We start from the raw sequence: 14,349 nt of genomic DNA on the forward strand, positions 1-14,349 counted from the left end.
TGTCACTTTCTTCATATACACAGGTCATAGAAGGAAAATGAAATTACGTTTCTCTCTCTATACCATGCCAAGACATAGACATACACAGGACTGACATTTTACAGACAGACAAATTTACAGATTTTATGTCAACTGTGCATGAGCAATAGCACATCAGTGTGTTCAGTAATCTGCTTTTCTTATGACCTGCAAGCTCCTCAGGATCTGATGCTGATTCAGAACATGGTTGGACCAAGTACTAGGCATATGCTTTTATCTTATGAGGCTGCGGTTGACACCTCAGCTACTTCTCCTGCTATTTTTTTTTTTTTTGAAAGATTTTTTTACACCTTCATTATTTAGATAGGACAAAGGAAACACCTAGGGAGAGAGAAATATGGGAATGACTGAAGGAAACGATCTCAGGCCAGAATAAAACACAAGTCCTTAGCTTAATGGTACAGCTCCATAGCCAGGGCGCCACAATGGCCCTCTTCCCGCTTATTCTTGTTGCAATGCAACAGTAAAAGGAAATACCATAGAGGAACAGAAAGACAGGAGGTATTTCTTTTATTTCGCAACATCAGTTTTCACAGTTGGAGTCATCATGACAGTACATAAATCTGGCTGCCGTGGCGCATCATGCTGGCAGGCTAAGCACGGGTCAATAGAAAGTGCTAAAGATGATGAAGTAACACCGTCGAAACATGTCATTTAAAAGATAAAAACTTTTACATGTCTTAAGGCAAAAGAAAACCCTAAGTGTTTAAGTTAAACAGTTAGACACAATGAACTTGATACAGTATGCTTAGGACTCCAGTGGAGATACAGCATTCACAACATGCACTGGCAAAAGCGAGTGTTGGGGACAAAACCAAGTGAAAGTGGTAGTAATGAGACAGGGCTCAAAAGAGGCAAATCTCACATCACGTACGTGGGTAGAGATTTACATTGTGATACTTCCGATTCAAATTGGCCACCCCAGGCATTTGTTGTGCTTAGTATTTCCAAACTATTTTTGGCCTATGGTGGTATTGTTTTGCTCTTACTGTGTGTGACTCTGAATAACATGGTCTGAAGGATACTAATGCAGTAACGCTAATATTTACTTTGGTGTCATTGGTAATAATAAGAAAAGCTGATAGCAGCCGTGGGACATGCACTGAGTTAATGGATGCTTATTTCTCCTTTGCCTTACCAGCACTTTTTTGAGATGTTTTGTTACACAACCGTTGATGGGAAACTTACAGACACGCTGACCTTTCCCTTACTTCCCTTACGAGAAATGTGAACCACTGCTTTATCCAAATAAAGTTGTTCTGATATTCCCACACAAGGGAGCGAGCAAAGGTGTGGCTTGCAGCCTCGTCATTGGTGTATTCATTCATATACAGAAAGGGCATTGTTTGATAAACTACATTAGTGAAAGTAGTGAGAGCGTTCTCTAACAGTATGGCCTCATTGTTTTCTGAGTGTTTACACTTTTAAAACAAGTAAAGGCTCGATCTCTGGGAGAGTTTTGCTTTCAATGGAAAGGATTTAGGACACACCAGTCCTCAACACAATGTTAATTAGCATGCATGAGTTCACGCATAAAGCTTAAAACAACATGTCAGAACAATAACCCTTACATACAACAAACTACTTTCCTCATTAATGTTTTCTAAAAACACACACACACACACACACACACACACACACACACACACACACACACACACACACACACACACACACACACACACACACACACACACACACACACACAGGCAATTTGATTCAAACCGACAGGCCTTAATGCATTTGTGGCATGGGCACTCGCACACTCCCCGGGCACACAGTATGAGCAAAATGAGCAGTCTACCCCCCCTTAAGAGCTCCACAGTGCAGTCAATTATCTCAGCGTTGCCTGTATTTTACATAGGCCCTTTTAGCCGTGCACACACCACTGGCCACGGTACCAGCTGCACAGCCACAGATTCCCCAATCAAACGCTCCATCCATCAGTGGCGACACCAATCACGGACGACAGTGGAGGAAAACACTCCTTTGCTCGTTTTCTTTTCCTCAGTTTTTTTCCCTCTCTCTCTCCTTCTCACTCTCTCTCTCTCTCTCTCTCTCCCTCCACTAGAAGCTGTACTTGGCCGAAACGAGAGGGTAAGGGTTGCAAATTTGCTTTTAATTTGACAGTCCGTTCTGCTCTGCAGTCGAACAAAAGAGGAGGGCTTTTCCACCGTGGCCGTGAAAAAAAAACACACACACAAATTTAAGTAAACCGCACCAAACAAATGAGCAAACACTTTTCTCTGTGTGCTTTTCAGATGTTTTATTTCCTTTTTTTAATCCTCAAGCCCAGTAACAGTCGGTCCCACTTCACTTCTCCACAACCCCTCGTCCCTCACCTCTCCGCTCTGTCAGGGGGGAAGGAGTGAGGGTGCCATGGGACGTGATGGATTTACATGCTTAATGTACTATTTAGTTGTCAACACTGTTAGTGAGCTCAGTCACACAGCCCAGTCCTGCAGTACAGCTTACTGCAGTGTATGCATGAAGGCAGTCAGGCAGTACTAGAGCCAGCCAGGCGCTTTCTCTCTCCAAACCTCCACTCCACTCCACTCCTAACAGCACACTAACTAACTCCACTCTACACTGTTTTCTTTTCCTCGGTTTCCTCTCTCTTTTTTTTTTTCTTCTTTCCTCCCCCCCTTCCCCGTATGCACTCCTGGAATGAGGTCCTTAAGAAGAATACATCTCATTGTTTCCTGGCCCTGGGAATACAACTGGCTGAAAATTGGAGTAAGTTATAAATTCAAGGCAAGAAAGAAAAAAGAAAGAAAGAAAGAAAAAAAACGCTCGGGAGGTTAAGGGGAGCTCTTTTTTCAAGGGTGGGGGGGTTGTAGGAGGTGGAGGTGGGGTGGGGCGTGGGGGGTTAAGGGTGAACTTGTCATTTAACGGCACTGGTGCACAGAGACAATGCACTCCTCTGTTTCCTCTCGGTCAGGCAGGGATATGGGCTCATGGAGGGTAGGGTGGGGTGGCGTGGACAAAGGCCTCAACCTTGATTTGAGAGTCTGGTTGTGCGTTGGGGTATCAGAGTCCTTTCACACTAACCAATCGCATCAACTACTCTTGCTATTGTTGAATCCGGTACGAGCACTGAATTTGATAGCACAACAGGAGAAATGCTAAAAATACAAACTTTTTTTCATCAGAAACTTTTCAACAGTTAAAAAAGGCTCGCCCCGACCCCCCAATTGGTCTTGACTAGGGCTGTAACGATACACTCAACTCACTATTCGGGTCTTATCACGTTTTTTGACCTACAATTCGATACGCCACACGATTTCTAAAATGTATCTCATTTGAAGCTTGGAAGCACTATCACATCATATCATTTGGTTGTTTTCGGGACTGAAGGGTAACAGAACTTTGAAAGGGTGTATCACGATACTGCCTTCTTGCATCACGATAGAGTATTGTGACTCTGTGTGACTCTCGCAAGTTCTCGATCCAATACAATATCGTTACAGCCCTAGTCTTGACTGCACCACTTGCTGCAAATGTGGTACGTAATATGAGGGCGTCTCATCTCGTCTTGCGAGTCACAAGGGTGTCACGTCAGAGTCAGGCAGAACCTTGGGGAGCCCTGACCCTTGTCGAAGAAAGAAGAAGTCTGGAGCCGAGAGATGGAGAGAATGTACACAGACCCAGGGGCACCTCAAACAAGCACACAAGTCTCATTCCTCCTCCCTCCGCAGCGGCGCACACAATGGGGTTTGGACCACGTTGACTAAACACACAAATCTCTAGCACTGAACTGATTAGGCTTGCCCCCCAAACACACGTTACTAACCCCACCTTCAACACACACACACACACACGCAGCATGCAAACACACACACACACACACACACACGCAGCATGCAAACACACACACACACACACACACACACACACACACACACACACACACACACACACACAATTAGAGTTGAGTAGTCTGTCAACTAAGGGGGTGAAAGTAGAGTGACAGACAGCAAACAAATAAATAAAGGTGCCCTAACACAAGGCAGCCTCACATTTCACATTTCCCCTAAAACCAACCAGAGCCCTTGGCTGCATCTGGCTCGGAGTGCACGGGGAGGGTCAAATAATACTACTGGAGAAATGCAAGGAGAAGGGTGTGTGCGTGTGTGTGTGTGTGTGTGTGTGTGTGTGTGTGTGTGTGTGTGTGTGTGTGTGTGTGTGTGTGTGTGAGAGAGAGAGAGAGAGAGAGAGAGAGAGAGAGAGAGAGAGAGAGAGAGAGAGAGAGATAGAGAGCGAGAGAGAGAAAGAATCTGTGTGTCCCCCCGAGTGTGAGTGTGAGTGTGAGTGTGCGTGTGTGTGTGTGTGTGTGTGTGTGTGTGTGTGTGTGTGTAGGGGTGTGAAGAGAAGAGAAGTTAGTGCTGGGGCGCGAGGCGAGGCAGGGGTGTGAGTGTGGGGCTTTAATGTTGCCTTGTGCATACTGCGGCAATTGAAATTAGCGGCGAGTGGCTGCGGAGATGGGTGGGTGGGTGGGTGGAGGAATTGCTCTTACGAGGGGCGCCGAGCACAGGCCCAGCCATCTGTCAAAGATTAGTGCACTCTTGTCATGACTCCCCCCACCCTGCTTTAGAAGCGCATGCTAATGTTCACAGGCCTACTATGGGATGCCAATGCTGCCACACAACACCCCCAACAAGCGCACACAACACAACACAACACAAACCACACAACACACACCACGCAACACAAACCACACAACACACAACACACAACACAACACACAACACAAACCACACAACAAAAACCACACAACACACAACACACAACACAACACACAACACAAACCACACAACAAAAACCACACAACACACAACACACCCCATGCTTTCGGAATAGTCGCACAACAATCTCGATTTTAGCTGAATTCATGAAAAAAAACCACATCCCAGGCATTCTGGAAGCGTCACTTTGTGATATACTACGAAGAGAAGGTAAAGAAAGAAATAATTCCCTTGATCAGGGTAATCCATTTAGTTAGTAAAATGCCTTCTTAAACTTTGGACATGTCCGGAAAAGTAAGTTAACCTGTTAAAACACGGCGTCATACATTTGTTGTTACTAGAACGACAATGAGGGAGTCGTTGTCCATTACTAAAGGCCCTGTGTTATGTCATAGTAGATTTACACTATGGTAATTAGCCTTTCAATGACTATTACAGTGTGCCTCAGATGGTACGAGGTGCATTATGAGGCTACAGTTGCCACATGTAGCAGTTTGGGCATTCTCCAGGACTCCATCACTTTCTGAAAGATGGGGAGTGGCAAGTTATGTCGGAGTATGTTTTTCCCTCCCTTGCTTCACAGTATGCCACAGACCCTGCATCGCATTTACAAGAAGTGGAGTGGCCGGCTGTGGTTTTGAAGAAGAAGAAGAAGAAAAAAAGATTCTAACCTGTGGAATTTGAGTTATTTTTCCTGTCAGGCCCTCACACTTTCGTAGCGACCACAAAAATGTGTGGATGAACAAAAAGAAGAAAAAAATGCCGATAACAAATGGTGAGACAGAGGAGAACTCGAAAGCACTTCAAATCAAAAGGATATGACATTTCACCTTGGGTTAAGGGAGAACAAATTGCCTTACAAGAGAGGAGTGAGTGAGTGAGTGAGTGAGTGTGACTGAGTCATCCGTACCTGGTCTACACGTCTTGCCGTCCTCCTTCAGCTTGACTCCTGTGGGGCAGGCACAGCTGTAGAAAGGCTGCACAGGGGACAGCAGGCAGAGGTGCGAGCAGCCGCCGTTCCCGTTAAGGCACGGGGTCTGAACTGCAGGGGGCAAAACAGGAGAAAGGAAGAAGAAGAAGAAGAAGAAGAAGAAGAAGAAGAAGAAGAAGAAGAAGAAGAAGAAGACACATTAAGTTTAGCGTAATCTGAGGTGTAAATGCACTTAATGTTTAACGCTATTAGCAGAAAACACAGACATTTGCATAGCTCCATGCATATCGACTTAGCATGACATTAGTTTATAAATAAAACATTTTTTAAAACCTGTAGACATTAACAATGAGGCTGATCAGAGTTCAGGGTGTCATTTTTAAAAGTAGCTTGACTTCTCAGTGGCCTATTTTGTTTCCGCCCAAATCATTTCCAGCGCGCGCTGCTTGGGCTCTGCCAACCATAGCAGGCAGGGCAGCGCTAGAGCATGCAGCTGCTCCCTACACTGGGGAACACAGATGGCCTTCACACAAACCCGGCTAGCCCCAACCACCAACCTACCCTACCCCACCCCTCACACACTCACACACACACGCACGCACGCACACACACACACACACGCACACGCACACGCACACGCACACGCACACGCACACGCACACGCACACGCACACGCACACGCACACACACACGATAATTTGGGTTAGCTGCTGTACGGACACACGCACGGACACACACACACACTGCAGCAGCTAACCTACACACACACACACACTGCAGCAGCTAACCTACACACACACACACACACACACTGCAGCAGCTAACCCAAAGCCGCGTCCCTCCCCCCACACAGATGTTGTGTCAGGGCCCCTACATTGTCTGATTAGGAACAGGACACAGCCCTATGCCAGCCCGAGAGGAGGTGAAAGAGGAAAAAAAGTTAATTGCACCCATATGCAGGTTCTCAAGGGAACAAAAGTGAGTGTCAATCAGAATCTCTTTAAAGCGAACTAAAATGTCCAAAGACAAGTTGAGCAGAAGCAGACAGGAACATGATGTACTAGCAGTGAGAAGAAATGGGAAATGTGTAAACCTCAAGTGAAAGTGTGCATCACAGTTGCCACCTCTCTGAGATGTTGTGTCTACCTAGTGCAGTCATCTTCAGAGTCACTGACTGCCGTAACACTTTTCCGGCTTGAAATGGAATCTTGTCAGTGTTCGGTTTGAAACATGTTTCAGAATATAACACTGAAACAGCATTCTAAAACTAGTGAAACAGCATTCTGCAACCAGAATATTCCCGGAAAATGGACACATTCGGCATGAATAATGAGTTGGTATGACTTATGCGCAAACCAAATAGTGCCACCATTCAGGTTAAAATCTGTATAACATCCTCGTAAAAAAAACTACATTCATTGTCAAAATGTAGAGCTGAGACACACAAGTGGCTTTCGGAGAGGTCACACCAAGAAGAGCAAATGAACAGAATAACATGAATTATACATATTGTAAAATGTGTATTTCATTCCTGATTGGCTAAAGTGCTAGTATCCTACACTAGCCTGTGACAAGTGATCAGATGATGTAGTTGAGTATATACCGGTAGCTGATTTAAGACCAAATTACAAAAAAAGAAAAGACCCAATATTAACGCATCACTGTTGATATGGCTCTAATCAGGTCTATGGAACTACAGTTTTTTTGGAATCCAAGGTGAACTGTGCCACTTTCGCAGTTCATTACCACCAGGTATGATATTGTATTTCTGGAGACATGGCCTAGCATGATTCTCATCGTCTAGCATGATTCTCATCGCCTAGCATGATTCTCATGGCCTAGCATGATAGCCCGTTTTCCATTTGGTTATGGTCGGATCTGCATGGAAAGTGCATGCAGATGTTTAAGTGGATTAATCATCACTACGATTAGTCCATTTGCAGACTGATTCCTTATCTTTCCCCCTCTTTTTTTCTCCTTTTCAGACGCTGTCTTCACACATGTTCAGAGAAGGAGAAGCCAGTCCCATTGCAAACAATGGCTGTGTGTGTGTGTGTGTGTGTGTGTGTGTGTGTGTGTGTGTGTGTGTGTGTGTGTGTGTGTGTGTGTGTGTGTGTGTGTGTGTGTGTGTGTGTGTGTGTGTGTGTGTGTTTGAATCTGTGTTTGTGTGTGTGTGTGTGTGTGTGTGTGTGTGTGTGTGTGTGTGTGTGTGTGTGTGTGTGTGTGTGTGTGTGTGTGTGTGTGTGTGTGTGTGTGTGTGTGTGTCAGTATATTAGCAGGCACCCCAACAACACTACTCTTATGGTAGAAGACAGAATGGGCCACTTGGAAGGACACTTTGTTCATATCCCAGGTGACAAACAAAAAAGTTTCTGTGAAAAAAAAAGTTCACACACTCCTTGGAATTCTCTTTTGATGATTTCTCTCCTTCCTTGAGTTTGTTTTATTCTTGAGTTTATTCTGTCACATGAGTAAATAAACCCTAGAAAGCATTACCATAAAAGAGAATTCAAAAGAGTGTGTGAACTTAACTCTCAAGAGGATAGGAAAGTAGTAGCTGCAGGGCTGCTGACAGCTTTAGCCGGGCCCAAGACAAAGTCATCTGAAAGGGCCCTTTAGTCAATACATGCAACATAATGGCCCTGAGGTAGGGCACTGGGTTACTACGCTGGCGACCGGGGTTCGATTCCGCCCCCGGGGGCATTTGCCGATCCTTCCCCATCTCTCTCTCCCCACTCATTTCCTGTCTCTCCTCCACTGTCCTGTCAGCAATAAAGGCATATAAAGCCCCCAAAAATACATGCGATATAATGAGCACCCACTTCTGCAAACCCCCCACCCATCTCCCTGGGCCCGGCATAACCGACCCCTTTGCCCCCCCTCCCTTTCAGCTATTCCCTGTGTAGCAGCAGACTCACAGTTTGGTTGTCTCTGCTGGGCGAGGACCTGGATGTCCATGGGGGAGTGGATGCCGTTGAGGATCTCGCGCCGCTTGTCCCCCGTGTGCTTGTTGCAGGCGTGGATGGAGCGCGTCTGCCAGTCCGTCCAGTACAGCGTCTCGTCCGACAGGGTGAGGGCGAAGGGGTGGGTCAGGGTGCCCTCCACCACCGTCTCCCTGGAAACAAAAAAATCAGGCAAAATCAACAAAATTGTCACATCAACAGTAAGCGGGGACGACGTGGCTCAGTGGACTAGTGTGCTGTACCATTACGCCAGGAACCCGGGTTCGATTCCGGCCTGAGGTCTTTTCCCGATCCTTCTCCATCTCTCTCCCCCAACTTGTTGTCTTTCTCCCTCTAACTGTCATATCTAAATAATTAATGTGTCAAAGACCAAAAATATATTTGGAAAAAAAACAGTTAACAAGGTCAAATTTCCAACGGTATGTTGCATGCAGATACTCCGAAAAGCAAACTGGTTTCAGACGGACTGACTGCCAAAGTGCCTGATAGAGTCCCATGCGCGAGACTAAAAATCACAGTGGAGCTACCAAGGTTTCCTGGCCAATCAATCCAATCAATGCAATGAGTGAAGGTGCATTTTTTCATGAATTATTAGGGTTGAGACACACAGTATATCATTCAGTCTTATTTGATTTAAGCATTTCTTCAGTCTTCTTTGGTTTAATCATTCTACCTAGTTCAAATGACATGTCTTTGGAAAACATGTCACTTTACCTTTCATCACCTAATATGAAGCCCAAGTCGTATGGTAGTGGTTTGAGTAGGAGGGATATGTCTCCATAAAACACTGTTGGAAACACTGGCAGTAGTTTATCATTACAAGGCACAAAACTAAAGACAAAAAAAGAAAGAGGAAAAAAAGAAAGAAATAAAAAACAACCAAAGATGGTGGCTTAATTGTCTTCGTTCCCAGCACTTTAACTACTTCAAAGTTTAATGTTGTAAAAACAACATCCATCTCCATTCACTTTCAGTTGGTATTCGTATCCTGGCCCTCTTGTATTGGCAGGAATGGTGCTTAGTAGGGATGGCACAAACCGCACCGAAAACCGAAACCGTACGATTCACACACATACCGAACCGAACCGTGCAATCCATCGCAAACCGCAATTCATGTACTGCCCAGAAAAATATGTAAAACAGAGATTCTAGGAGTATCTTATCCAGTCTCTCGGATTAAAACATTAGCGTAGAAGACCAAATCAGAGGATGACACAATTAAAATCACACCATTTTCACATTATAAGCCTATACAAACCATATGTAGGATATTTAGTGATAAGTCAGATTCTATTAGCCAGTGCACCATTTATCATGAATTAAAAAAAAAGAACCGTAGAGAACCGAAAACCGTGACCTTGACACCGTGATATGAACCGAACCGTGAATTTTGTGAACCGTACCACCCCTAGTGCTTAGTGCGTTGACCTCCACGACGGCACACAATCAGCCTCAGTAGAACGTTAAAGGGGGCGGGGGGAACTTGGGGAGTCTTCGGGGCATCTGGAGTGCTACAGCGAAATCAAACCCCAGATCGGAAGTCTTTCAGATTGAGTTCCAAGGGGGGAAATTAAACAAATCAGGCTGTCATCGGGCAAGGGGAGGGAAGCGGCATCTGTTTGGGTCGTTAACGGGCCTCAGTCAGTGTTAACCCCTCTCTCTGTCTCTCTCTCTCGCTCTCTCCCCCTGCACCTTACCCTCAGCACCAGCAGCCAGTGTTACCCCCCCCCCTCTCTCTCTCTATCTCACTCTCAGCACCAGCAGCCAGTGTTACCCCCCCCCCCTCTCTCTCTCTCTCTCTCTCTCTCTCTCTCTCTCTCTCTCTCTCTCTCTCTCTCTCTCTCTCTCTCTCTCCACCTCACTCTCAGCACCAGCAGCTCTGTCTCTGGATTGTTTGTATTAAGAGGAGGACATGAACAACTTGAAGTGAGTTGAACAACTTGAACAAGAACAACTTGAAGTGAGTTGCAGTGTGCTGCAGCAAGAGCTGCTGCTGTGCTCCCTCCCCTCTCTCTCCCCTCTCTCCTTTCTCCCTCTCCAACTAGCCCAGCCGGGGCAATAACCTTTTGCCAGACAACGCAACATGCACACACACACAAACATACAAGGCTGCTGTGGTCGTAAATAAACAGGGTTGGGGGGTATTTAAGAGGGGTGGGGGGGTCTTCAAAGCACATCGGACCGGCGCAATGTGGGTTCTGGAACCCTGACACAGCACAATTCGACCAGGGCGCCCATCAGTCATCCGAGCAGCGCGCAGTTCACCAGGGATGCGTTTTTAACGGTGTACGAAGGGACCTGGGCTCGTACCGTACGCCCCCTCCAATTTTTAATAGCGTGTGAAGAACAGAGAGAGAGAGAGAGAGAGAGAGCGAGCAAAAAAGAGAGAGCGAAAGTCAGGAAAAAAAAATAATTGCAACCAGACTTTTTTGCACGCACGAGTCAACCATTTTTGCTGGAGTTGGACGCGAGACACGTATGCATCTCGAAGCCAGTGAAAACACACACAAAACTTTATCATTAATCATAGGTGTCAGGACGGGAGGACTTGAAAGGCAGAAAAAGCCCTCTTTTGTTTTATAATAACAAGGGGAGGTAAACGCTTACAGAGGAGGCCCACATTCCCCCAAACCTCAAGTGGACATGGCCACTTCGTGGGGGGAAATTGTACTGTCTGTGACTTGAGCCAAGGCAACGCTGCACTGACCAATGTTTTCATTGGCCTCTCCGATGTTAAAAAATGTTGCACAACCAATACAAGCATTGCAACATATTTCTACTGACAGTTCACATGACTGTACCATGGGGAAAAAAACTGTATTTGGGGGAGTAAATTACGGCACAGACAAAATAAGTACTCTGCTCAAGAGCTGTAAACAGGATCTCTAATATCAAATTGCCCCGTTTCTGGTTAGCAATTTTGCTCTTAACTGTCAAATGATACCAATGTGATTACAAAGTGATTTACGCACATAGAATGGCATAATGTAGGTCCTTGTGGGAAAAGATACAAATATATCTATCACTGTCTTGAAATTTGACATGCACAAAAGGCCTGTGAGGTGAAGAAAAGTTGTCAATATTTGTTTTTACTTTAAAAATAAACAAATATGATATGAAAAATGTTCCTTTGAACCAACTTGAGGACACGTACTACCCTCTTCTCTCTTAACAGAGAAGACAGTGAAAAGCGCTACCTCCGCCCAGGTCAGTAAGGCCAGTTCCCCTGACAACTGACAAACATTTGTGTGTAGCACTGGCTCCATAAACACTTAGCAATTAGCATTAGCAGAACTATACGGCTCACGCTATCAAAGCTTTTGACAGTTACAACACAACAGATGATTGACGACTTGTTTGTCCAACAATCATATTTAACAGAACTTCTTGACCCTTTGACCAGTGTCATTCATTCTCCTGAGAACATATGAGAAGCAAAAAAAAAACAAAAAAACGGTATACATTCCTGTACTAAATGAAGAATCAAAAACGGAACAGCCTTGTTTTTTTCTGTTCCTCTTCCCTTCTTTTGGTTCTATTCGTCTTCTCCAACCTCAGTGTGTGAATGTTTGAGAGGGGGGGGGTGAAGGAGGGGGAAGAGAGAGCTGAGCTGAGGTTCGGGTTTGACTCACAAAAACACAAAAGCCAAAGGAGCCGAGAAGAAGAAAAAAACACAGCATACAGTATGTGTTTATATATATATATTTTCCATGACGATATCCGTCACGGGTGTAAATTCTGACTGAAGGGGGCAACATACCTTTCTTTATTAAAATTTGCTATAGAATCCTCCGTGTACACAAAAGGAGGAGAGACGCAACAACCCCTTGCTCGTCCCCGGAGGCCCGAGTGAGTCGTGACTTGCGATGCCAAGCCGGGTCGGGTTTCAGCGCTATACGCTATATGGGGGGTTGAAGGAGGAGGTGGTGGTAGTGGAGTAAGAGGAGGAGGGAGGTCACTACGAGTTTGAGAGCGGCTCGCTTTCTGAAGTCAAGGCGGTGCTCTTTGGGGACCGAGGAGGGGCCCTCGCGTACGTGCCCCGTGTGTTTGGATTGGAGCCGCCCTTGCTCTCTCTTTCTCCCTCTCTCCTTCTCTTTCTGGGTTTGGGACTGGGCCCTACACTACACTCTGCCCTCTCTCCCCTCTCCCCCACTCACCTCCCCCCTTCCCTCTGAAAATGAGAGTGAGTTTGTTAATGTTAAGTGTGAGTGACATTTGGGGTGAAAACTAATTGCTGGAGAAGACGTGGGAAACGATAAAGAGTTGGAGAGAGAGAGTGCACAGCGCACGCGAACAAGAGTAATTCAAGTAAGTGATAGGGGGAGAGAGAGAGAGAGAGAGAGAGAGAGAGAGAGAAAGAGAGAGAGATTTTCCAGACAGACAGATTTAAAGAGAAAGAGAGAGAGGGAGGGTAACAAAAAGAGACCGAGCAATAAAAGGTTCTGTAATTCAGTAAGCGAGAGGGAGAGAGAGAGAGATGCAGGGAGAGGGAGAGAGCAAGAGAATAAAGAGGAAATGAAAGAGTGAGAGCATAGAGAACGATAGAGAGATAGAATGTGGTTGAAAAAGAGAAAGGCAGACTTGTCAGATTGTCCCTTGATTAAGACTGAGGAAGAGACAGCGAGAGAAAGAGATTGTGCAAGAGTGACAGGGAGAGAGACAGACTGAAAGAGAGAGACAGACACACAGACCAACAGAAAGAGAGAGAGGTTTAATTTTTAAGTTATTTTTTTTTAATCTTTTAGACTTTATTAATGACAGGACAGTTTGAGAGAGAGAGAGACGGGGAAGGGTCGGCAAAGAACCCAGGCTGGAATCGAACCCGGGTCGGCCGCGTAGTAGAAGAGTGCCCTACCGTTAAGCCACGAGAGACAGAGCTGAGAGAGAGAGATTTCTTACCGTGCTGAGCCGTCCAGGTTGGCGCGGTGGATGAAGCTGAGCTTGGCGTCGGCCCAGTAGATCTTCTGCTCGTCCAGGTCGATGGTGAGGCCGTTTGGCCAGTAGATCTCCACCTCCACGATGATCTTGCGGTTGCTGCCGTCCATGCCGGCCCTCTCGATGCGTGGCTCCTCGCCCCAGTCCGTCCAGTACATGTACCTGAGGAGGAGGAAGAGGATGAGAGAGCAATTCAGGGGTTTGTTTCTCGAAAGCGTAGTTGCTAACCTGTTAGCAACTTGGGTAGTTGATAACAGGACAATGGGAAATTGCATTGCAAACAACAAAGTAGCTAACATAGTTAACAACTATGGTTTCGAGAAATGCACCCAAGCAATTCAATAATTCCGATAAAAGAATAGATTTTCGGGGGTCCATCATTATTCTTATCAAAATAGGCTCTTGAACTTATCTTTGGATACAGTGCTTTTATCTTTGGATACAGTGCTTTGGTCAAAAGACCTACATGGTGTGCAAACACTCTAAACAGCAAAACAAGCTTCTGAAGGATAGAGTTGTGTGCACAGTGCACACACGGTTAAAAAGAGGAAAGTTGTCCCATTAACAACGGCAAAGACATCCCAACTTCAAATTGCAATAATTTATCTCACTCAGGGTTCCCACACTTTTTTCATGAACAAATTCAAGCACTTTTCAAGCACCAAATTTTTAGTTTTCAAGCACCTTTAAATAGGTCGTGGGAAGGGGGTGTGGGGGTCCTCCCCCAGAAAATGTT

At 45.6% G+C, this 14,349-nt stretch overlaps 1 protein-coding gene across 2 annotated transcripts in view; it reads right to left on the bottom strand.

Annotated features, from left to right (window-relative positions):
- lrp5 (low density lipoprotein receptor-related protein 5) overlaps positions 1-14,349 on the bottom strand; it is a 90,967-nt gene that overhangs the window by 58,338 nt on the left and 18,280 nt on the right. For both annotated transcript variants that reach the window (XM_063196972.1, XM_063196971.1), the window contains exons 4-6: positions 13,578-13,775; positions 8,634-8,830; positions 5,695-5,826 (exon numbers count right to left, since the gene is read on the bottom strand). In XM_063196972.1, the coding sequence (XP_063053042.1) occupies positions 5,695-5,826; positions 8,634-8,830; positions 13,578-13,775 (527 nt within the window). The remainder of the gene's footprint in view (positions 1-5,694; positions 5,827-8,633; positions 8,831-13,577; positions 13,776-14,349) is intronic.

The sequence above is a fragment of the Engraulis encrasicolus genome, chromosome 4 (assembly GCF_034702125.1).
Source record: "Engraulis encrasicolus isolate BLACKSEA-1 chromosome 4, IST_EnEncr_1.0, whole genome shotgun sequence".
In the NCBI taxonomy this organism is placed as follows: Eukaryota; Metazoa; Chordata; class Actinopteri; order Clupeiformes; family Engraulidae; genus Engraulis; species Engraulis encrasicolus.